Genomic DNA, 24,310 nt, shown 5'->3' with positions numbered 1-24,310 from the left:
TGAATAAAGTTTGAACTCGATTTATATTGTATTAATAGAAATACATTTCACGACTTCGTAAGAGAACTCAAGGGAGTTTTTAAATATTTTTATTTGGGCACAGAATGATAATTTCTGCATTTTATAGCTTATATATTTCTCTCACTTATTGCAGAAGTCTGTCCCAATGTTAAGAACGGAAAATGGTTCATATAGAATTGAAGAAATTGATTGTATTCAAAACAATGAGAGGAACCACGAACTGGTTTCGATGAAATGCAAAAACTCCCACCTCATTGTCACACTCGCTGACCGGAAGGTTGTCATAAAACCCACGTGCTAAAAATGATAACGTCTGTTTTCGACGGGATTTGACGAGACAAATTTGATTTGGGGATACACTCATCACACCCAAACCATCTTCATGTCAATTGTAAACACTATGCAAAATTTGATGACTATTTGTCTAGTGGTTTTGGAGCCTAAGTGTGACTAAAAATCCAATTTGCCAAATATAATACGATTTCAGCGCATATACTAAGCATGGTAAATTTGATACCTCGTTCCATTTAATCCTAATCAAATAGTATAGTTTAAAGAAAACATACAAAAATATGATGGTAAAGATGAATAACATTCAATATGTTATAGCAAACACTCAACGTACAGGTAGTCCTTCAGAGCTATTCGGCCCTTGGAGCCGGAATTTATCCCGGTTTCTATAGCGTGAAACGGACAACAGCAATTGCTCGCTACCCTTCGGATAGGATGCTAGTCGATCGCGGAATACTTTCCGCCAGATCTAACAGACCCAGCTACCCAGTCACTGTTGGGTGAACAGGGAGGTCAAAAAAAAAAATCTCGACTGCAACCGGGATCGATCTTGGTCCCTTTGCGAGTCCTTGGAAGCGAGTGCTCTACCGACTGAGCTATCGGGATCTCCAACAACTCAAAAAATAAGGTAAACTGAGGTAGACTAAGGTAATAGATTACAATTGGGACTTGAAGTCTTAACGTGGAATGTAAATGGGAACACAGACACAGATATATTGATGATGATTGATTATCGAATATAATAATATAAGGCGTAAAACACACGTTTAGTGAAAACCAATATGGATAGTATGCGCTTGGCTAAGGAGCTCACAACATTGCCATCCGGAAGTATAACGGACCAACACACAAAACTTTGTGTAGCCATGATCGTTTATAGTCTGGTTAATACCGTTTAGTTGAGAATTACTCATAAAGACGGATGGCAAAAAAATAAAAAACAATAACAAAGACCTGAGTGACGTCAACTTCAAACTATCTATACGTAGTATAAGGAGGCACATTAGAGTGGATTAAGTTATTTAAGTTATTTTAAGTAACTTGACATTTTAGTCAAAATGATAAGAATAGGGGATTTTATTTAATTTGAATTCAAATATTTAAATTCCGCTCTGCTCAATAGGCCAGAAAAGTTGTGACGTCACGCCTTCCTCTGTTCCGATTCAAAACTCAGTGGAATTGGGTAACCAGTCTTCCAGACAATGCATAAACAATTGATAGGTTATTTTAATAGCAGAATGCATAGGCATGTTTTTAGAATAAAGGGAGTAAAAGAGCGAGGATCGAGGAATTTTTAAATTGACGTCAGTAGGGTAAAAATCGTATTTTACACATCAAATAACATAAACAAACGATTGTTTCCCTTTTTGGCTGGCTCTGATTGGATAACAGTAATGAATCGGGGTTAATACGCGAAATGCTACCTATTACAATTAATGGCAAATTCTGATTGGAAAAATTGAACCCACCAATTGGAAATTATATTATGTTCTAAGCTTGCCTGTTAGGACAAAACCAAGACAACCATATCCCCATTGACAGACGCACTTATGATTAAAATACTACTAACTATTCCTAATAGGATTCAATAGCCTGATGTCACGTTCGCCCAGCAACCTGCAGCTTGGTTCTAAACAAAGAAAATCAGTACTTTTTATTCTTCCTGCTGGCTAGAACTCTTTCACAAGTCATGTAATCAGAATGTATAAAAGTCAAAACATGATCAGATTTATACTTTTTCTCGGGATACAGTTTTATGCTCGTCGGAGAAATATTTCATTGATCCGATAGTTTAGAACCAGTTTCTATGTTATCATGCGTCATTACGAGGGAAGTGACGTCAGTACTGTTGAATCCTACTAATATCCAGTCAGAAAAGAATAGCATACCCGAAGTACGAAAGTGAAAAGGAAAGTTTACAAGTTCAAGAGCCGCCAAAATGTCGCCGATACAACACACTGGAGTCTCCGCATGACCGACACATCAGGTCACTGTGGAAGTGGAACAGCTGACAGCGGACACACGCAATCGAGAAAAATTCCCAAACTAAACATCAGGGTTGCCAATTTGGCAGATTTTCTGCCATATGTCCCTTTTTTTTGGCAGAATTTGAAGTCGTTTTGCAGAGAAAAATCGTTTTGGCAGTTTGGCAGATATTTGGCAGATTTTATTTTCCGAGGCCTGGGGATGAATGTATAGGTCTACTCCACGTTTTCCATGGCAATTTTTATGTATTAGTGATTTGTTCTAACTTGGGAAATGAAAAAAAAAATTATGACATCGGCCTTGAGAATTTTTTGTTTAACAAAACTGATGAGTTTTCAAAGGGGGTACTATAAATAGTGCGGTTTGGCAGATTTTTGTGATATTTGGCAGATTTTTTAAAATCCAGTTGGCAGAATGCCTGAAACTAATCTGGCAACCCTGCTAAACATTGTTTCTATGAAAGGTATTAACAATGAAGAAAGAGTGCAAAACAGTTTTAAAACAATATCTCATGGCCCAATTTACGGAGGTATATTCAACCTGAACTAAGTAACTTGTCTCAGTGAACATCAATGAAATGAGGTTCACATTCTAATCTGAATAATACAGTTTGTCAGATTTATTATTATCAATACTAGGGGCATGACGTTTACAGTTCCAGAAATGAATTTTCAACCTGTCAATTATTAAACTTATCAAAAGTTGGAACAGATTATTTGTCTGAATTGTTCCGTTTACTGTCAATGTCAGTGTCAGTGTCAATTTTCCAAAATAAAGCGAATCTTACAATGTTTGAATTGAAGTGAAGCGGTTTTGCCAACGCAATGGTGACACAGACGACATGAGAACCCAAGACTAAAAAATTGAATTCAGTGACAGTTGAAGTCAGCTGAAAGTGGTATAAAATAAGTATACAATTCTTGTCTATTTATACTTTTTTCATACAACTCGTTTTATTCAAAATTTCAACTGATGCTCGTTGGTACTCCCATCAAATTAAATTTTGAAGATAATTCGTTGTGTGAAAACAGTATGTATACACACTCATTGTATATCTCCTATATTTAGGCTAGAAACTCAGATGTCATCACTCTAAAATCAGAGGATCTTTAACACAAGGTATGTATCCAGTCCTTCGGGTGACTAGCTTCACACTTTCAATGAGATTGGAACCAGTATTTTGACATGACACTTTTGTGCCGCATTAATGCATTTATTTTTATAGAAAATTCTTTTCAGAATGTTTACAATCGAATTTTGGAAAACAGATTGACTTTTAACATAATACTGATTATAGACGATTGGTTTCAAATTATGTGGGGCTTTTTGGTCTTGTAGCACTGAGGGGCAGCGTGACTCAGCGGTACGGACTTTGCTTCGTGACCGAAGGGTACCGAGTTCGACTACCCGCCTCGTTGTGTTGCCTTAAGCAAGTCACCTCGCCCCAGCTCACTTTGCGGCGCTGCACGGCGGCTGACACCTGTAGTGTTATTCCAGTCTTCCCTTGGAATAGACCCAAAAGACAAATTTTCGCTTGGGGATGAATAAAGGGAATTTTATATATATATATATATATATATATATATATATATATATATATATATATATATATATATATATATATATATATATACATATGTATATATATATATATATTAATTTATTTATGACACCAATATTTCGACCAGTAAGTCCTTCGTTCGACTCCCAATGTGGCATTGCACCATTGAGTCCTTGAAAAATGCTCTTTCCTCACATTTTTAACGATACTCGGGTTTGAAACGAGTACATGGCCGGTTACAACGAGTCTCTATCGAATGACAGTCATCACGGCCGGTTACAGTGTGTATCTATCAAATGACAGTCATCACGGCCGGTTACAGTGTGTATCTATCGAATGACAGTCGTCACTGCCGGTTACAGTGTGTATCTATCGAATGAAAGTCGTCACGGCCGGTTACAACGGTGTTTCTACCGACTGACAGTCGTCACGCCCGGTTACAGTGTGTATCTCTCGAATGAAAGTCGTCACGGCCGGTTACAACGGTGTTTCTACCGACTGACAGTCGTCACGCCCGGTTACAGTGTGTATCTATCGAATGAAAGTCGTCACGGCCGGTTACAACGGTGTTTCTACCGACTGACAGTCGTCACGCCCGGTTACAGTGTGTATCTATCGAATGAAAGTCGTCACGGCCGGTTACAACGGTGTTTCTACCGACTGACAGTCGTCACGCCCGGTTACAGTGTGTATCTATCGAATGAAAGTCGTCACGGCCGGTTACAACGGTGTTTCTACCGACTGACAGTCGTCATGGCCGGTTACAGTGTGTATCTATCGACTGACAGTCGCCACGTCTCGTTCTACATAAAAAGTGCCTTTGTTGCCTAAGGGGCCCCTTTATCTCTTAGCCCTCTCTCAATGCTCTCTTACCCAGGTCTAGAGGTGACTAAATGATTCAATACAATGTACAGTAAAATAAAGGGAGTAAAAATAACTGCAATAAAAGATGCATATGTTTAACTATAATGCCAATATAATTTAACATATTTCCTTTTCTTGTTTGTGGCTGAAGCGTCGCTTACCTTGTTTTGTATTTTTTTAATAAGAGTAATTTTTACTGCCTTATTTTACTATAAATTCTCTTATCCAGAAATGGAGTGAGTTGATAAATGACTGAGGACAATAATAGAAGAGAATAAAAACTTTGCCGCAATGAGAATTCAAAGGCACGGCCCTACGCTGTCTTCACCCACTTAAGTACATTTACTGAATATTGGACTATTTATAAAAGCACACTAAAAATATTACAGGGAATCATAGTTTCTCTCTTTTTTTATATTCCTCATTTCAGTAACATTTCAAATATCTTCCCGCACAACGGCAATTCGACGATTTAAGATCGTGGCCGGGCAACACGTGAGCTTGAACATCAGTCTGTTGGCAATCCCTGAGCCTCTTTATTTTTTCTTGGACAAAGAGGGGCAATTAGTGAGTAAATATCTCTACCGAGTCCAGTGGATTCCTTTTGAAGCTCCCCGAGGGACGGTCATGCTGACCTTGTACCCTGAGGTCAAGAAAGGTGAATACTCGCTGGCCATGAGGAACCTTGTCGGAGATGAATTACGCTACATCTTCTCGTGTGAATATGGGAAAGGTCAGTTGACTCTCGTTTTTTTTTTTTTTGTTACTTTTTTATTATTATAATAATAATAATAATAATAATAATAATAATAATAATAATAATAATAATAATAATGATAATAATAATAATAATAATAAGAATAATAATAATAATAATAATAATAATAATAATAATAATAATAATAATAATAATAATAATAATAATAATAATAATAATACTAATACTAATAATAATAATAATAGACTCTTATTGAGCGCACGGTATCCTCAACAATGAGGCTCTTGCCGCTTTAAATAACATCAAAACAAAAACAATATTTAAAGTACATGGCATCAAAAAAGAAATGTTTTCAAGGATGTCTTGAAAACAGACAATGATTTGGATTCTCGGATGTTCTTTGGAATGGTGCTCCATACAGACGGACCAAAATGAGGAAAGGACATTGTTCCCACCTGTGTACAAATACGGGTGGTGTCATTGGAGGAACGCAATGGTCGATCTTACACTTATTCAAACTATACGTTACTCTAGAGTACACGGTTTTGTTTTGTTTTAAAGATAAGGTTACGTTTACTCCTATCCGTGATTATTGTGTGTTGTAAAATTGACTGAATATTTTAAAAATATTATATAAGTCCTGATAGCTCAGTTGGTAGAGCACTTGCTTCACAAGAAAGGGATCGAGATAGATCCCGGACGCATTCGATAATATTTTTTCTGACCTTTCCCCTCCATAATCTGGATAATTGAGATAATTGAGAATTGGATTCAATAGTATGATGTCACGTCGCCCAGCAACTGCGGCCATCGTGGTTCTAAACAAAGAAAATCGGTACTTTTTATTCTTCATGCTGGCTAGAACTTTTCATATGTCTTGTGATCAAAATGTGTAAAAGTCGAAACATGATCAGATTTATAATGTTTTTTCCCCTTCTGGATACGCTTTTATGCTCGTCGGAGAAATATTTCATAAGGGCGTCCGCCATTGTTCTGATAGTTTAGAACCAGTTACTAATTTACCATGCGTCATTACGAGGGAAGTGACGTTACGACTGTTTAGCGTATTACTCATAAAACGTGGATGGCAAAAAACAATAACAAAGACCCGAGTGACGTTAACTTCATTTTATCTATACGGGCTAATATTTTTCCATGAATCAATAGAAATATTCAAATACAAAGATATTTAAAAACAAAAACAAAACAAAACAAAAAATAAAAATAAAACAACAACGAGTCCCTAAATGTTAAAGCATGCATCACACTAAACATGGGTACGGCCCTGGTTGGCTAAACTATGTATTATTTTAACCACTGAACTGCCGTACTCTGGAAAATGTATTTAAAAATTGGCCAGAAAAGTGAAAACTGGTTCTTCAAATATTAGTCGATTGAAATGACTCTCATTTTGGCAAAAACTCTCAAACATAAGACTTCGCGAAGTCTCAGGTTTTAGAGTTTTTACCAAGATGAGGATAATTTAAATCGATCGATAATTGAAGGACGAGTTTTCTGGCCAAATTTTTAACATACGTGTTTTATAGAGTTGGACATTTAACTGGTTAATATATTGTTGAGGTGGCAGAAATGAGGCTGTTGAGATGGTCACTTGGATGGACAAAACAAGATAAAAGTGAGAAATGAACGAATTCGAAGGTTGACTGAACTGAAGAATGTATCAATAAAAAATGAGAGAAGATAGCTTGAAATGGTTCGCACGTGTTAAGAGAAGAAAGAGGGAGTACGTGGGAAGGAATGCATTGGATATGCAATTAACGGGAAAGAGAATAAAGGGACGCCCGAAGACGAGATGGATGGATAGGGTAAAAGACGATATGAAAGAACTGGGCCTGGAGGAAGATGATGCTATTAACCGAGATGCATGGAGATGTGGTATTCATTATGGCAAACCTACAAATGGGAGCAATCTATATTCATGTTTTCGTCCAACCTTGTCATCTATCACATGATTTTTTTTGTTGTTGTACAACGATTGGACGTTTCTCAATAACTGTAAACACGCTGCTTTGATTATGAATGTTATACACATACTCATATGTCATGCTGAGCAAAATGACAAATAGTGACGTTGGATATTTCTCAAACCGTGAAGACTTTTCACTATGTGGGTCATTTTGAGCACACTTTATAATGTGACTAATGACCTCGAGCACATGGAAAGCTAATAATATGTGACCCCTCGTCTCAAAACGGTATTATGTCGAGATGGACCAGATGCTAAAAAGTCAGCTTATTGTTAAACTGGTCAAAAATATGACACATTGGTATTTAGCACAGTAAAATATGATATTCCTTCTCCTCTATAAAGCAAACAAACTCAACTTAAGTCTGATATTTCTGGCTACAAATTCAATTTACAGCATCTTAATCATCCCGACTTAATACCGTTTTGAGACGAAGGGTCAAATATAGATCATCCCCATTGCGGAATAAGCCGAAAGAAGAAGAAGAAGAAGAAGAAGAAGAAGAAGAAGAAGAAGAAGAAGAAGAAGAAGAAGAAGAAGAAGAAGAAGAAGAAGAAGAAGAAGAAGAAGAAGATGTTATTTTTTCTTCTGGTGACTGGAAAGGGATACACAGCATCTTAAATTTCTCCATTATTTTGAAATGTCGATCAAGATCCTAATGCCGCTGCGCGAACTAGGGAGCGCGAATAGAGAGAACGAAATTGACGTCACCCAGCTCTTTGTTTTTGTCTTTAGCCATCCATTTTTATGAGTAGCTCACCTAATTCTATCAATCAGACTATAGATAGAACAAACTTGACGTCACTCTGGTCTTTGTTATTGTTTTTAGACAGCCATTTGTATGAGTAGTTCTCACTAGACTGTATTAATCCGTAGCCATCGTTAACTTATAGATAGAATGAAGTTGACGTCACTCGGTCTTTGTTATTGTTTTGTTTTTAGAACTTTTCATATGTCTTTTGATCAGAATGTATAAAAGTCAAAACATGACCAGATTTATAATGTTTGTTTTTTTCTCTGGATACACTTTTATGCTCGTCGGAGAAATATTTCATAAGGGCGTCCGCCATTGTTCCGATAGTTTAGAGCCAGTTACTAAGTTACTTTGTGTCATTTCGAGGGAAGTGACGCCACGACTGTTGAAGGGTATTGGGAACCATTTCAAAATTCAAACACAGGAGGTCAAGAATCATATTACTATTCCTTGTGAGCCTTAAGACCCATGAAGCCGGAGTTTATACCTGTTTCTATAGTTTGAAACGGACAATAGCAATTTCTTGCTATCACTTTGGAGAGGACGCTAGTCTATCGCAAAGTTCTTTCCCTCAAATCTAACAGACTCAGCTATCCATTCACTACTGTGTGGACAAGGGGGTCCGAAAAAATCTCGACTGCACCCGGTCCCTTTGCGTGTGAAGCGATTGCCCTACCAACTGAGCTCAGTTGGTAGGGCAATCGCTTCACACGCAAAGGGACGCTCAGTTGGTAGGGCAATCGCTTCACACGCAAAGGGACCGGGTGCAGTCGATATTTTTTCGGACCCCCTTGTCCACACAGTAGTGAATGGATAGCTGAGTCTGTTAGATTTGGCGGAAAGAACTTTGCGATAGACTGGCGTCCTCTCCAAAGGATAGCAAGAAATTGCTATTGTCCCTTTTGCTATTAAGCTATCTCAAAATCGGGTTAAGCCGAAGAAGGTTTAATAAAATGAAGTATATAACTGACTATTGAGTTAAGCACATTTCATTTTTAAAGATCTAGTGTTATGTCGAAATACAGCGGATGACAAAGGTGAGAACAAAGTTGAAATTATCAGAAATGCCACCATTATTGAGGGATTGAATAACTCACATATTTTTCTACTTTCAACTGACGATGATCATGCATCAAAGGCAATATTGTTGGGAAGTCTGTTGAGAATATTATATTCTTTTTAGAATTTAATTTCATAATGCGATTTCTGCCTTTTTCAAAGTCGTTTTATCGCTTGCACATAAAGCGAGTTCTTGGTATCTTTTAACTGACTTTTTATCAACGGAGCGTTTGCTTTGTTAATTGAACTTTTGTATAGCGCAATATCCACTAAAATTGCTCAAAGCACTTTACAAGGGGTCCCTGGCCAATAGCAACACTTAACATTTAGGACACGACATGACGCCTGTAAGGCGATATTATAATTTTATTCGGACAGAGACGACGCTGTTAAAGGCCAGGTACTCATTTACACCTGAGTACGGTGAGAGAAAGTGAGTAAAGATCCTTTTCATAGTTTGTTTAGTAGTAAGATCGGGGCTGACAGACGGCTAGAGTTCTTCGTGGCCAATTTCGACTACAAAGTAGCCATATAGAACTTCATGTGGCCAAACACTACTAACATTCTGACCTCCTGAAACACTAATGGGTTTTAGTCAACAAAAAGTTAACAAGACTAGGGAACTAAATAAAAAGGAAAAAAAAAAGAAATTGAAAATAGAAATACGGTTTTCTATGTGGCCAAAATTGGCCACGTCTGAGTAAAATTCAAAACTGGTGCAAACTGGAAACCAAGAAAACACCTCTAGCACACCGGAAGTACGTATTCATAACGCGACCTGTCAGATGATGTTTAATAAGTGCTACGTAATACCAGAAATGACCGGAAAAGAGTGGAAACGAGAGGAAATGACGACGATTATGGAAAGTTGACTGCAGTGGGGAGTGAACCAGTGACTCCGGGAAGTGTACACCAGTGGGGAGTGAACCTGTGACTATGGGAGGAGGATATCAGAGGGAAATGAATCTGGGAATATGGGAGATGGATACAAGTGGTTAACGAGCGGAAATGCCCAGAAGCGACAGGAAAGAAGATTGTGCATTGATGCTATGCGCTGAGGTAAAATGCTCACAACATCCGCCAGCCAGATATCACACACCAACATACAAAACGCTTTTTTTAATTTTTTTACGAAACCCGCCAAACCCGACGAAACCGACCAAAGTTATGGAAAGTGGGCAGCAGTGGGGATCGATCCTGGGACTATGGGAAGAGGATATCAGAGAGAAATGAACTTGGGACTATGGGAGACAGCTACCTGTGGGAAACGACTGGAAACGACCGGAAACGACCGGAAACAATCGGAAAAAAGATCCACTCTGTAGAGAGTTAATCCGAGATTATCTGAGATTAAACCAGAGAGGAGTGAACCTGGTACTATGGGTAGGGGACACATTGTTTGGAACGAGACCAGGACGCAGAAATGTGGATACCAGTGGAGAATAAACCTAGGACTATGGGAGGTGGATACCAGTGTGGACCGAACCTAGGAATATGGAAGGTGGGCACCATTGGGGATGAGCCTGGAATAATGGGAAGTAGATACCAATGGAGAATGAATCTGGGACAACGGGAGATTTCGAAAAAAAGAAGTAACCTTCTGGGTTCATTCGCCTCTGGTGTCCAAATCCAGTATTCCCGATTTCACTCTCGACTAATGTCTACATTTCGTAGTCCCAGGTTCTTATCCAATTGGTGCCCACCTCCGATAGTACTGACTTCAATCCCCACTGGTAACCCTCTCCCTAAGTCCCAGTTTCATTTCCCTCGTATATCCGCCTTCCATAGTCCCAGGTTCACTCCCCACGGGTGTCCACTCAACTGAGTCTCTGGATCACTCCCCGTTGCTGCCCACTTCTCGTAAATTTAGACGCTCTCGGTAGGTTTCGGAAAAAATAAGTACTTTTCTGTGTTCACTTCTCGTTGGTAACCTAACATACTCCCGGTTTCACTCTCCATTGGTATCTACCTCTCGTAGTCCCAGGTTCATTCTCCTCTGGTGCCCAGCTCCAATTGTCGGACGTCAAAACCCACTGGTACCCGTCTCCCATAGTCCCAGGTTCACTCCCCACTGGTGTCCACTTCCCTCAGTTCATGGTTCACTCCCCACTGTTGCCCACTTCCCATAACGGCTGCTTCTTTTTTACGAAACCTCGCTAAAACCCGACGAAACGGCCAGTTTTGTGTGTTTTTGCGTGATATTCAGCTGGCGGATGTTGTGAGCATTTAACCTCATAGCAAAGCATCATACATAATCTTTTTTCCGGTCGTTTCTGGTCATTTCCGCTCGTTTCCCTCCCATAGTCCCAGGCTCCCTCCCCACTGGTGTACACTTGCCGAAGTCCCCGGTTCAACCCCCCCCCCACACACACACACACTGCTCGCAACTTTTCATAACGGTCGTCGTTTCGTCGTTTCCGCTCGTTTTCACTCGTTTTCGGTCGTTTCCGGTCGTTTCCGATCTTTTCCGACAATACGTAGGACCCTGTTTAATTAATTGGTTGACTGGTAAGGCCGGCCATTCACCTCCATAAAATTAAATTGAGGACGTATTCTATTTGAAGGATTGTCCTACATTTGTTGATTCAATTCTGTTATTGGCGTCTGACGAGAATGATTAACCTATTTTGGCCTGTAAGTTGTTTCAATGGAGACGAGGAAATTTGAAAAATTAAGAAACAAATTCTCAAAGGACTTCACACTTAATGGAGATTGTATTATTTGTAAAATCATTAAACGATTTTAAACGCACTTTTATTTATTAATTTTTTATTGGGGGGGGGGAGTGCTGACGTTAATGAAATAATTACAAATTTGTTCATAGGAAAATCCTTATTATTAAAGATTGATAGATTTTTAGATATTTTTTTTAATATATAAGGTTTCTCCAAGTCACGTTAATATTAATAATAGTTTCCAAAGAAAAGTGAAAAATATCCAAAAGATCAGATATTTTGAGTTTTAAAACTTCAAAAGAAGAAGATTTTCCGTTGATTGTCATATTGTTGGTGTGGTGTGCAAAAGCAAAATTCTCACCCGTTGTCAGATAAAATGTATCAACACACAAAACTCTATTATGTCACGTGATCGATAGAATTGTAGTTCTTTCCACAACCCGTTGACGTGGATATCTTCACATTCTTCTGATGGATTTTAATGATGATTGGCTCGAACACTAGAATCGTTAGTGGCATTAAGCAGATTTATTTTTGCATTGGTCACAATACCATACTGTTGGACTTCTCTTCTTTACGATATACAAAAAGAAGGGTCTGGTATGAGTGTACTCTTGGATGTATTACATTAACAATGTACACACCGAATTCTTGTTGTGATCACGAGCACTGAACTCGCCCACAGGCATGGTCAGGAGTTTACATTTCACGAGATTCATGTGCACTACTCACTAATATTGTCACCCTGGTTTCAAATTGGCACAGCAATTTGTACACTTTGTACACACTTTACGGAAACTATTGTTACAATTTATAGTTGAAAGCCAGAGGCGTAGTTTACTTTTGTGATTTCTACATTCCTAAAATCTGATAACAATTTGGATTTAACGTACAAATTTATTGTCACGTTGAAGAGTATAGCGCTGAAAATGCACAAGTATTTCTCCAGAGCGACAAAGCATGGAGCTCTTCTTCATGATGTATCCCAGCCATTGAAGAGAATACTGAGTGCTGTAGGACTTCCATTGACGGTCCCTTGTACGATGGTTATGACAGGAAACAAATCTTTAGTCCGACGTATAAAAAAGGCTTAGGTGTTCGACAACACACATGTTTGGACATACTTGTCTTACACTGCCTCCTTACCACTCACATCTTAACCTAATTGAATTCGTGTGGGCCAAAGTGAAAGGTAAAGTTGCGGAAAACAAGACCGTTAAACAGTACAACATCCTGGAGATCACGTGTGCAGCAGCAATGGACGATGTTGACAAAGAATACTTCTCCAAATGCGAAGACCATGTAGACTGCGACTGGAAGACGACTTCTGGCAGAAGGAAAGTCTTAGCATCATTCTACAAGACCGGTTAATCAATATTCTGGATCCATCAGACTCTTATTATTATTATTATTATTATTGTTATTATTATTATTATTATTATTATTATTATTATTATTATTATTATTATTATTATTATTATTATTATTATTATTCTTACACTATTTGAAATAACCCAAAATTACTTGCAAAGCTATGCCACTGAATATATTTTGATATGATTATTTTCTACACAGGAAAGAGAATCAACACACCATTACTGTAAACATTGTAAAGTATAAGTCATATTTTATTGCAAATGATGAAATGATCAAAGGAATTCGCATCGTGAGAGAACTGTTTGGTCTATCACTATCGGTATTCAAAATTCGTAATGTCACTTAAAATATTAGAAGCCCGCATGCAAAAAATCACTGCGCCAAATTTTTGTAACTTTGGAGAAATTTGCGATATTCCTTGCGCACGGGACGTGGAACGGACTATAAAAGTAAGATCTCTCGCGGTGTAAAAACAAAAACAAAGTGCAGAGTCGCGTCATATTCAATCACCTATTGAAGGAACGAAATTGACGTCACTCACTCAGCTCTTTGTGATTGTATTCAGACAGCCATTTTGGAGAGCAGTTCTCACTATATTATATCAATCAGACTATGAAAGTTCAAGATTACACATAGTTTTGTGTTTTGGTACGTTATATCCGGCTGGCGGACTGTTGTGAATAGTTTACTTACACGCATGGCATCAACAGAAAAATTGCGAGCCCATGCTGAAATACAAATTAAAGCATAAATATATATGAAAAAAGATGACATTCTTGCAATGACATGTCTTTAGCACCACAATTATCTTGACTTTAGAGCTTGAGTGTTTTATACATAACGCAAAATCCACTAAAATTGCTCAAAGCGCTTTACAAAGGGCCTCCGACCAACAGCTACACGTATCATATCTGGAACAAGCCATTGCGCCGGTTAGGCAATTGCACCATTTTTCCCCCGACAGAGACAACTCATTTTACACCTGAGTGCGGTGAGATAATGTAAGTAGAGTCTTTTTGTCATATTGACGGATTGGAGAAGTTGATGAAAAATGACTTTAACCATACCGATCCTTTTCAGTATTTTCCCAAAATAGCAGGCTTACCCAGCAGAAAAATTGATTTTTTAAACTTAAACAAGCTCTCTACAAAACAACATTATGTTCTTATTAATCAAACAAAAATCATTCTTCAAACTTTGTGATGTACGAAATAAATCTGAATAAGAAAAAAGTATATTGTGTCATAGCGTAACAAATGTGACGTTTTTTGCTGTAGGTGATAAGGAGAGGGTTTAAATTCGAAATCAAATTAATTAATTCGAATTGATAATACACTCTCTTAGCGATAACGAATATGTGAGTCATCGCCTCCAAAAACAGTATTATGTCCAGGCTGACTAGATGTGAAAAAGGTAACAGTTTCAACGTTGAAATTGCCAGAATTGCGAGCGTTTTTCATTTATAATTTATTGATTTAAAAAGAAATAATTTTGTTGTTGCCATTTTAAGAATTAATACTAATTCTACCGTTCTCTGAAAAAAACACGTATTAAAAGTTTTGGCCATGAAACTCGTCATTCAAAACTCGATCAAATAAAATGACCCTCAAAATCTAAGCAAATAAAGAATCTTAAACCCGGGACTTCGGAAAGTGAACAAAGAAATGTTACAAAAAACAACAACAACAACAAAACAAACAAACAAACAAACTAACAAACAAAGACAACACGTCTTTTCTATTCTTCCTCATGAATCGATCTCAAATGTTTCCAGGCAAGGAGAATCTCATGACACTCTTCATACCCCTCTCCATCGCCATCTTTGTCAGCCAACTGACTCTGCTCATGTGTGTCATTTTTAAAGGTAAGGATAAGGACTCCACAACCGCACACGCATACACACACACACACACTCACACACACACACACTCACACACACACACATACTCACACATGCAAACATGCACACATGCACAGAGAGAGAGAGAGAGAGAGAGAGAGAGAGAGAGAGTTATATATATATATATATATATATATATATATATATATATATATATATATATACACACACACAGAGAGAACTACTGAGAAATAAGAGATTGAGGTAAAGAGAGAAAGACATAGAACGACCATACTCTAAACTCCTCACCCCCTCCCCCCAAAATTAAACCAAAAAAAAAAACCCACAAAATAACAGTTTAAAAAACGCATTAAACATCTTGGCCAGAAAACTCGTCCCTCGTATATCGATGAATTAAAATGACCCTCATCATAGTTAAAAACTCTCAAACCGGGGACTTTTTCAAGTCCCAGGTTTGTGAATTGTCGCCAAGATGAGGAGAAGTTGAATCGATCGATATTTGAAAGACGTGGTTTCTGGTCAAAATTTAAAATCTGTTATTTATTTTACCCCAGAGTACGGCAACATAGTCAATGAGAAATAATACACAAAAGGCTTTGTCTGAAATTTTTGTACATTTTCTTTTGTCATTTATCATACGTCATTGTTCGATATCTCTAACGGACTGACTTGAGTAAAATTGTATTTTTTAGGTTGTCTTATGTCCATTTAAAGGTAGCGGTTTGAGTCAGATTATATATATATATATATATATATATATATATATATATATATATATATATATATATATATTATATATATATATACTTGAATATATAATATATGTTACCCTCACCTCATTTGGTTATTTCCCCCTACAATGTTTCATCCATCCGTTAGTATTTTGATGAACTCTTCAGGGAGGTAATCTGTATAGAATTATGCGGGAGGAATGCTGTTGTGTTCAGTTGATGCCAATGTTGTTTATGGGTGTAGGTTTGTTACTCATGTATGTGTGCGTGCGCATGTGTGAATGTGTATGTGTGTGTTCTGAGTGTGGTGTAGTGTGTGTGTGGGTGGGGGGGGCGTCTGGGTTTATGGATGTTTCATTAGGTTGTGTAATGTGTATTGGACATTAGGCATTTTCTTCTGTGCAAGCACGTGTTGAAGAGTTCTCACTTTCTCTTTTGTGTGGATTGTTGTTTTTTTTACCATCTGAAATTTCTCTTTCAGACATTTGTTGCATTTTTTGTGATTTCTGAGCAACTTTTTTTGTTTTGAGACGATGATGGTGTATCGGGTACTTGAGTCCTTTAATTTCCGGATGTGTTTGCTCAATGCAGTGGGTGTTCTTTTTCTGTCGTGTTCGAGGGTTGAGGTGTGTTGATTGTACATTGTTTTGAAGTAGCCCTCTATGAGTCCAATTTTGTTTTTCTGTCCGTGTTGTTGTGTGTTCGGGTTGCTTTGTACACAATACATGATTCGAGGCATTTGCCTGGGAGGGGACACAAGTCTTTATTCCTACAGTTGCATTGTTTGTTCGGTGTGTTGTTTTGTTGGTTTTGGGTATTGAGGATGCGTTTGTTGTGTGCTTTGACTATGTTTTCGATGGAGTTCATGCATCACCTGAATACCCTGAATGCTTTGTGAGAGACTATAGACCAACTCGACCTCTGCGATCCGGCAGTTCTTCGCTAATGGAGAAAAACATCTCAAGAACAAAGATTGCTGATCGTGGTTTTGCATTTTCGGCTCCAATCGTATGGATTTCTTTACCACCTAAATCCCGACAATGTGAAAGTCTACCAGTCTTCAAAGACATCTAAAAACCGATCTTTTTCATTCTGCTTATCGTGATTCTATGTGAATTTCGAACAAGATTTGTGTGATTGTTGTAGTGATTTTGAAGTCGAATGAATGAACATGTGTGATACTAAATAAAAACTATTGTAAAGCACCTCTGACCACTTTTTGTGGATATTGGCGCTATATCAATTAATAATAATAATAATAATAATAATATTAATAATAATAATAACCACCCAGAACGTAGCTCTGTAATCGACGATCCCATTTCCAAGTGAATGCATACATTCAGTCTTATTTTCCCTAGTGTCTAAAGGGTAGTTACTTACTTCCCTCCCCGACAACTTGTTTAAAAATCAATTAAATCTTTTGGTGATCGCTCTTTTCAATGTGATGGCCCCAAACTCTGGAATACCCTAACCTACCCCAACCCATGAGAGAAATCGAGAATATCTTAAACTTCAAATATGCTTTAAATGCCCACTTTTTCAAATTTTATTTTACACCATGCCGATTTAATTGTAATGTTTGTATAGATATTATTATTTAAGCCATTTGTGTGTTCTTTCAGTACTCCATTTTTACAATACATGTTCGTAACGTAATTCATTATCTGTTAAGCGCTTTGAGATGTTTCATGGAAAGCGCTCAACAAAAGTTTTATTATTATTATTATTATTATTATTATTATTATTATTATTATTATTATTATTATTATTATTATTATTATTATTATTATTATTATTATTGATTCTGTCACAGGAGGTCACAGTTATTGCCATACACCGCAATAACCTAACACTACCAAACATCATACATAATATTATGTTGTGTCTATCTTTGAAGCTGCAACAGTACTGAATGAATTAGATATTGGAGCCGTGGAGGCCCACTGTTTTTTTGTTTGTTGTTTTTTTTTTGTTTTTTTTTTTTTAATGTATTTTGTTGGGGGTTTTTTGGGGGTTTTTTGGTGTTTTTTTGGGGGGTGGGGGTTGGGGGTTTGGGGTGGGTTTTTTCTTACTATTTTCTTTACTGCTCTGTCTAGGCCTCTCCCATACACACTTTTGCTATACATTGAATATAAATTTCACTTCAAAGCATGGATCTTAGACGGCCCTTCGAGGCCATATGGCCCATGGAGCCGAAATTTATCCCGGTTCCTTTAGGGTGAAACGGACAATAGCAATTGCTCGCTACCCTTTGGATTGAACGCTATCGCAAAATTGTTCTTTCCGCCAGATCTAACAGACTCAGCTTTCCATTCATTACAAGGAAGACGGAGGGGGGGGGGGAACAAAATCTCGACTACACCCAGTATCGATCTTTGTCCCATTGCGGGTGATGCAAGTGCTCTCTCTACCTACTGAGCTAGGGGAACCCACGTTTTAAGATGGAGTAGTAGTTTGTTATTGTGTTTGGGTTTTTTTTCTTATATAAAATGAAAAGGGGGAAAGGCAGATGGCCTTGCTTATTGGCTGTTTGGGCTGTCAAAGGGAATATTAAAATTATGGGATTTACACATTGAATGTCCACATAATTTGTTTACTCGTTTGGTCATTTAACTTTTTTTCTCCTTACCTACCAAATTCATGATTTTTTTTCAGAAATTTTTATACCTACCCAACACAGAACGTGAATTCATTAGAAATACGTACATACTAGATATACGTATTTGTTGTTTGTTTGTTTTTTGTTTTTTTTTTTTTTGTTTTTTAAAAGCAAAACAAGCTTTATAAAACAAAGATTTTTTCATAAAATCTTGTAATGTACAGAACAAATCTGATTAAGAAACACGTTCATGTATCCTAACAAATTAATGTGACTATTTTCCTGTAGTTGGTAAGGAGAGGGTTAAGTGGTTGTGATACTACGTTAAACGCCAACATAAGGTCAACATTGTCACATGACAGTATTGTACCAAGGGCTGCCTTTGTCGTCGATATAATTTCACACCTATCGGTTATCTTTCAGTCCTTTTCCCAACGCCAGTTTAATTACATTTCTTTATTAGTCTCGAAACGATCCTCCATTTAGACCATACAGATAATGATCAGTGTTATTTTTCGATCGACTAAAAGACTGCACTGAGATGAACCCCCAAGTCGACGTGCACTCATTTGCAGGTCTGATAACCCAATCAATTCCTTATGGGCCCATTGTTGTTATGGAAATCCCTAAAACTGACTCAAAATGTTGTCCATTAATGTTAAAACTAGGCCCATAAGTATGTAAGACCTGCATATAATGTGGACACGTCGCCCCAGCTGGATAGAATGTCCAACGAGTACAATTTTGCGTATTATCTTGTAAAACAACATTATATAGGGATTGTAAAAGAATAATAAACAAAGATGGATATAACGGCTTCCAAAATAAACAAAATACCAAACCCTGAACGTTTCGGGCTCAAAACCATTATTCGGCCACAACAAAAAATATATAAAAAAATAAAAAATAACAAACAAACAAAACCATAAAAACATAAATATATTAATTTATTTATGTTTTTTTATTGTTTTTTTTTTGGTTGTTGTTATTGGATAAAGAAGGGTTTTGAGCCCGAAACGTTCCGGGTTTCGGTATTTTGCCTTTGTTCTTTTTCTGAATTTGTTATATTCATTTTTATTTATTACTTTTTACAGTCCACAGCCTTCTGGCAGCTTAGATCATGTTGAAATATGTCGGTGCTAGAAAAGAAAAGTTGCCATTAACATATTTAATACAATATTTTTAGTTGTTGAATTATTTGTGAGTTTTGGCTTTTAATTTAGAAAACAATAGAATAACTTTGTTCCCATAATTTTTAAGTTAAACTCAAGTATCTTCGTCTAGTTTATAAAATGATTGAAGCTGATATCACCTGACATCATCGGTCTCTTGCACGTCAGTTTGGAACAGTACTGCGGTACTCTGGAGAAAAAAACAAACATATTTTAAAATTTGGCCAGAAATCTCTTCCTTCAATTTTCGATCGATTAAATTGAATCTCATCTTGGCAAACACTCTCAAACCTGGGAGTTGTTGTTTGTTTGTCTTTTTGCCAAGATGAGGGTCATTTAAATCGATCGATATTTGAAGGACGAGTTTTCTGGCAAAATTCCAAAATATGGGATTTTCCAGAGTTCGGCAGAGTAGTCCAAGCCTAAAGGGCAGCAGCTTCTAACGGTGGCACACTACTATGTTATGATGATCAACCCAGGCCGCAACCGAATACGGTCGGGAACCCGCTCGGAAGCTTCGTCACAAGGCAACGTTCAACTAGATACTCTGCGGTTAAGAGACTTGACCACAACGGCTACATGATTAACTGGAGAAGCCTGGCAAATTTCTCCCCCAGTTTCGAGGGGTCGAAGTCCCCTACCTCTCGAGGGATTGATAGTACTAATACTACTACTACTACTACTACTACTACTACTACTACTACTACTACTACTACTACTACTACTACTACTACTACTACTAATACTACTACTACTACTACTACTACTACTACTACTACTACTACTACTACTACTACTACTACTACTACTATAACTACTAATAATACTACTAATAATACTACTAATACTACTACTACTACTACTACTACTACTACTACTACTACTACTACTACTACTACTACTACTAGTACTACTACTACTACTGCCACTACTACTACTACTACTACTACTACTACTAATACTACTACTACTACTACTACTACTACTACTACTACTACTACTACTACTACTACTACTATTACTACTACTACTAATATTACTACTACTACTACTACTACTACTACTACTACTACTACTACTACTACTACTACTACTACTACTACTACTAATACTACTACTACTACTATTACTTTATTCCCAAATTCATTTTTTTTTTTTGGCATCGTAGTGTAATCCCGTGCTACATAATATCTCTGTCTCTCTGTCTACCCAGGCAAAGCACCGAAGGAGGAGCGTCACCTCAACGAGACATTATATGACTTGGACGCCCTGGATGAATTTACCGTTGATTCCACCTCAAAGGTCTCTGACGATGAAATCAGCCATCAAACCTGAATAATTCACCAAATCACCAACAACATCGTTAACTTATTATGCTGTTTTTGTTTGAAATGATCGTATAGACAGAATGAAGTCGACGTCACTCAGGTCTTTGTTATTGTTGTTTTCTTGTTATTTTTGCCATCCGCGTTTAAGAGTAATTTTCACTAAACTGTAATAACCAGACTATAAACTTTCAAGATTACACAAAGTTTTGTGTGTTGGTCTGTTGTACTCCCGGATGGCAATGTTGTGAGCTTCTTAGCCAAGCGCAAACTATCTTTTAACAAGACTCGAATACTTTGCGTTTTACCAGTTAACTATTGTACTCTGAAATAAATACGTATATGAGAATTTGGCCGGAAACCTTGTCCTTCAAATATCGATCAATATAATGACCTCGCGTAGCCCCGGGTTTGAGAGTATTTGTTGTTTTTTGTTTGTTAATTTGTTTTGTTGTTTTTTTTTTTTTTTTTTTGTTTTTTTGTTTTTGTTTTTTTGCAAGGTGCGGGTCATTTAAATCGATCGAAATTTGAAGGACGAGTTTTCTGGCCAATTTTTTACTCGGAAATACGTGTTTTTTTTTCTAGAATACGGAGGTTAAATGGTTAAATGAAGTGGCCAGTGCCCTGTTGACAACTGCAACGATAAAAAAATAAGACAGAGTAACAGTTGATAATTTATCTATTTTTTTTTTTGGGGGGGGGGGGTGTTAATATTTTTCTTTTGTTTGTCTTTTTTTGTTTTGTCTTTATTATTCTTTGTTTTTACCTTGTGTTGCTTGTTTTCTTCTGTTTATGTTGTTTGGGTTTGTTTTATCTTTTCTGTTTATTTTTCCTTTTCTTTATTATTTTTTGCGGGTTTATTTTTTTTTTTTATGTGTGTCTTTTTTCTCCATTTAGATCTAGTTACATTTTAGGTTTCTCCGGAATTTTATTACGATTTTGCACCAGCGGCAATACCAATTCAGTGACGTCTATCGCCTCTATTTGAATCATATAATTTTGTTGTTGTTGTTGTTGTTGTTTGTTCTTTTTCTTCTTCTTCTTCTTCTTCTTCTTCTTCTTCTTCTTCTTTTCCTCCTTCTTATGTGACTATGTGGTATGACACTCGCCTTCGGATTGGAAGGTCCTTGGTTTCAGTCCCGAGTTGGGCATAGTTGTGTCCTTAGAAAAGGCTCTTTACTCACATTCTCTCACCGTACTCAGGTCTAAAACGAGTACCTGGCCGGTTGTCTCTGTCCGAATCAATTGTGATATCTCCTAAGAAGCGTCATGTCCCGTCCTACATGTTAAGTGTTTCTGTTGGCTCAGGGGCGTGGCTATATTGGTTGATTTGGTGCCTGGCACCCCACCCCATCCATCTTTAAAAATGAATGGATTACAGTATTTAAAAAAATATATAAACCTGAGAAATGGTATATACTGCCTCTTACTTATTTGAGTAAGACTTTTCTTTAATTGTTTTTCTTTCTTTTGTATAAAATTTACAAATATAGCATGTTTTTAGTCATTTTCTTCTGATTCTGGCACCACCTTAAACTGTAAGCATGTCACGCCACTGGCTAGGGACCCCTTGTATAGCGCTTTGGGTACGTTTAGTTGATACTGAACTGTATAAAAGGTCAAGTTCTTCTTCTTCTTCTTTTTCTTCGGGGTTATGGCAGCCAACTCCATCATGGTCCGTCAAGCACTCAGCCGTTTTGTATACGCTCAAAATGTCCAGAACTGTTCATGACTTGGTGTTGTCACTATTTCATCTGACGCATTGTTCAATTTTTAAAATATTTATTTTTTGTGGTTCGTGAAAAAAAAGGGCACACTAAAAGTAAATGTGTTGGAAGTCTTAATCGAATTCAATGATCTCATTTGGCTTTTGCGTTCACCATACCCGCTTATCTGACGAATGCAGTTTCCCATAGAAGAAACATAATGCCTCGTTTCAAAAAGACGAGTCTTCTCAAATTATGGGGTTTCCTGCTACATTTCCGCATTCGATACAAAGTTATTGGCTTCAAAGTTTGAACAATTTTTATTTTATATGGATAGAATTTCAGTTGATTCTAATTGCAATTGCAACAACTATTTATGGTATTGCAGATGGTGGGATTATTTATTTTTTTTATGTTGTTGTCAAATTTGCGTTGCTGCCTCTTTTTTACTCAAGAAGGTGACTTAGGTTCATGAAACCACAAATAATTATTGCTTTTTCATCGCCTCGGTTTCGGGAAATCCCAATTCTTCATTCGGAAATGATAAATGGACACCCTATAGATCTCATCTAAATGACTGTAGGGATCTTTAACATTTCGTGTCCAAAAGTGATAAGTCTGCAAATTCCCGATGTCAAATGTCATCAAATGAATTTAATCATTGAAAATGAATGAACTTAAAGTTGAAGTGTACAGACAAAACAGCCGGTTGATCAATCGAGGTCATATTTTATTTTTAAACATATCATATTACATACTCTTCGTCATTACTGTGTACTTTTTACTTGAGACAAAAGAAACCTTGAAAAACTCAGAAATAGGGTTATTTCATTAAGTTAAATTCATTGTTCAATAACTGGCTATCCCGTACTTGTTTTTAAAAAGCCGAGTCGTCAATTTCAGATTCAAAACAAGAGAATGAATAAAAGTCATCGTGTTTATGTTGTCAATGTTAGTTCATCGATTCAAAATGTTAAATGGATATACAAACATATTTACGTACTCGGTACAACTCATTCATTATGCATGTTTTTATCTATATTTTGATATCGGATAATTGTCACCATTGGTGTAAAATGTTATACTAAGCTGCAAGAAGCTGAGGACTTTAAAAAGTTATAAACAAAAATGAATATAGCAGCTTTAAAAAATAAGAACAAAATGACAAACATTGAACGTTTCGGGCTCAAAACTATTCTTTCGGCCAATAACACAACAACCCCCCCCCCCCCCAACAAAAAAAAATCCAAAAAAAAAAAAAACAAACAATGAAAAGCAAAATACATTATTAAAAACGAAATCGACGACGGAGAAATCACATTTGGTATAATAAACACTGAATTTTGATAGGAAATAACATGGGTGATGTCAGTGACAAAAGTATTCTGAAACTCCTTCGATTGAAATTTCGAACTCGTTCCAAAAGCGCGCGCTCAGAAGGTCGTGTAGGATTTTTGGGAACTTGCCAAAAATTCCCAACGTAAGAGTTCAATAATTATACTAAAAACAAATAAATATTACAAATAAAATTCCCTTTATTCATCCCATAGCAGAAAATTTGCTTCTAGGGTCTATTCCAAGGGAAGTCTGGAATAACCCAGACGTCAGCCGCAGTACAC

At 37.0% G+C, this 24,310-nt stretch overlaps 1 protein-coding gene across 2 annotated transcripts in view; it reads left to right on the top strand.

The window, feature by feature from the left end:
• The window catches only part of LOC144977827 (uncharacterized), a 48,529-nt gene extending 26,004 nt beyond the window's left edge, over window positions 1–22,525 (top strand). Inside the window, exons 8-10 of one of the 2 annotated variants that reach the window (XM_078923225.1) lie at window positions 5,154–5,456; window positions 15,069–15,158; window positions 20,874–22,525. In XM_078923225.1, the coding sequence (XP_078779351.1) occupies window positions 5,154–5,456; window positions 15,069–15,158; window positions 20,874–20,995 (515 nt within the window). In that variant the 3' untranslated portion in view covers window positions 20,996–22,525. The remainder of the gene's footprint in view (window positions 1–5,153; window positions 5,457–15,068; window positions 15,159–20,873) is intronic. The other variant, XM_078923227.1, reaches the window with a different exon arrangement.
• Window positions 22,526–24,310: the final 1,785 nt, after the last annotated feature.

Source organism: Berghia stephanieae, chromosome 8 (genome assembly GCF_034508935.2).
Source record: "Berghia stephanieae isolate SIO BIC M18660-M18661 chromosome 8, UCSD_Bste_1.3, whole genome shotgun sequence".
In the NCBI taxonomy this organism is placed as follows: Eukaryota; Metazoa; Mollusca; class Gastropoda; order Nudibranchia; family Aeolidiidae; genus Berghia; species Berghia stephanieae.
This window is presented reverse-complemented; position numbering and strand designations above follow the sequence as displayed.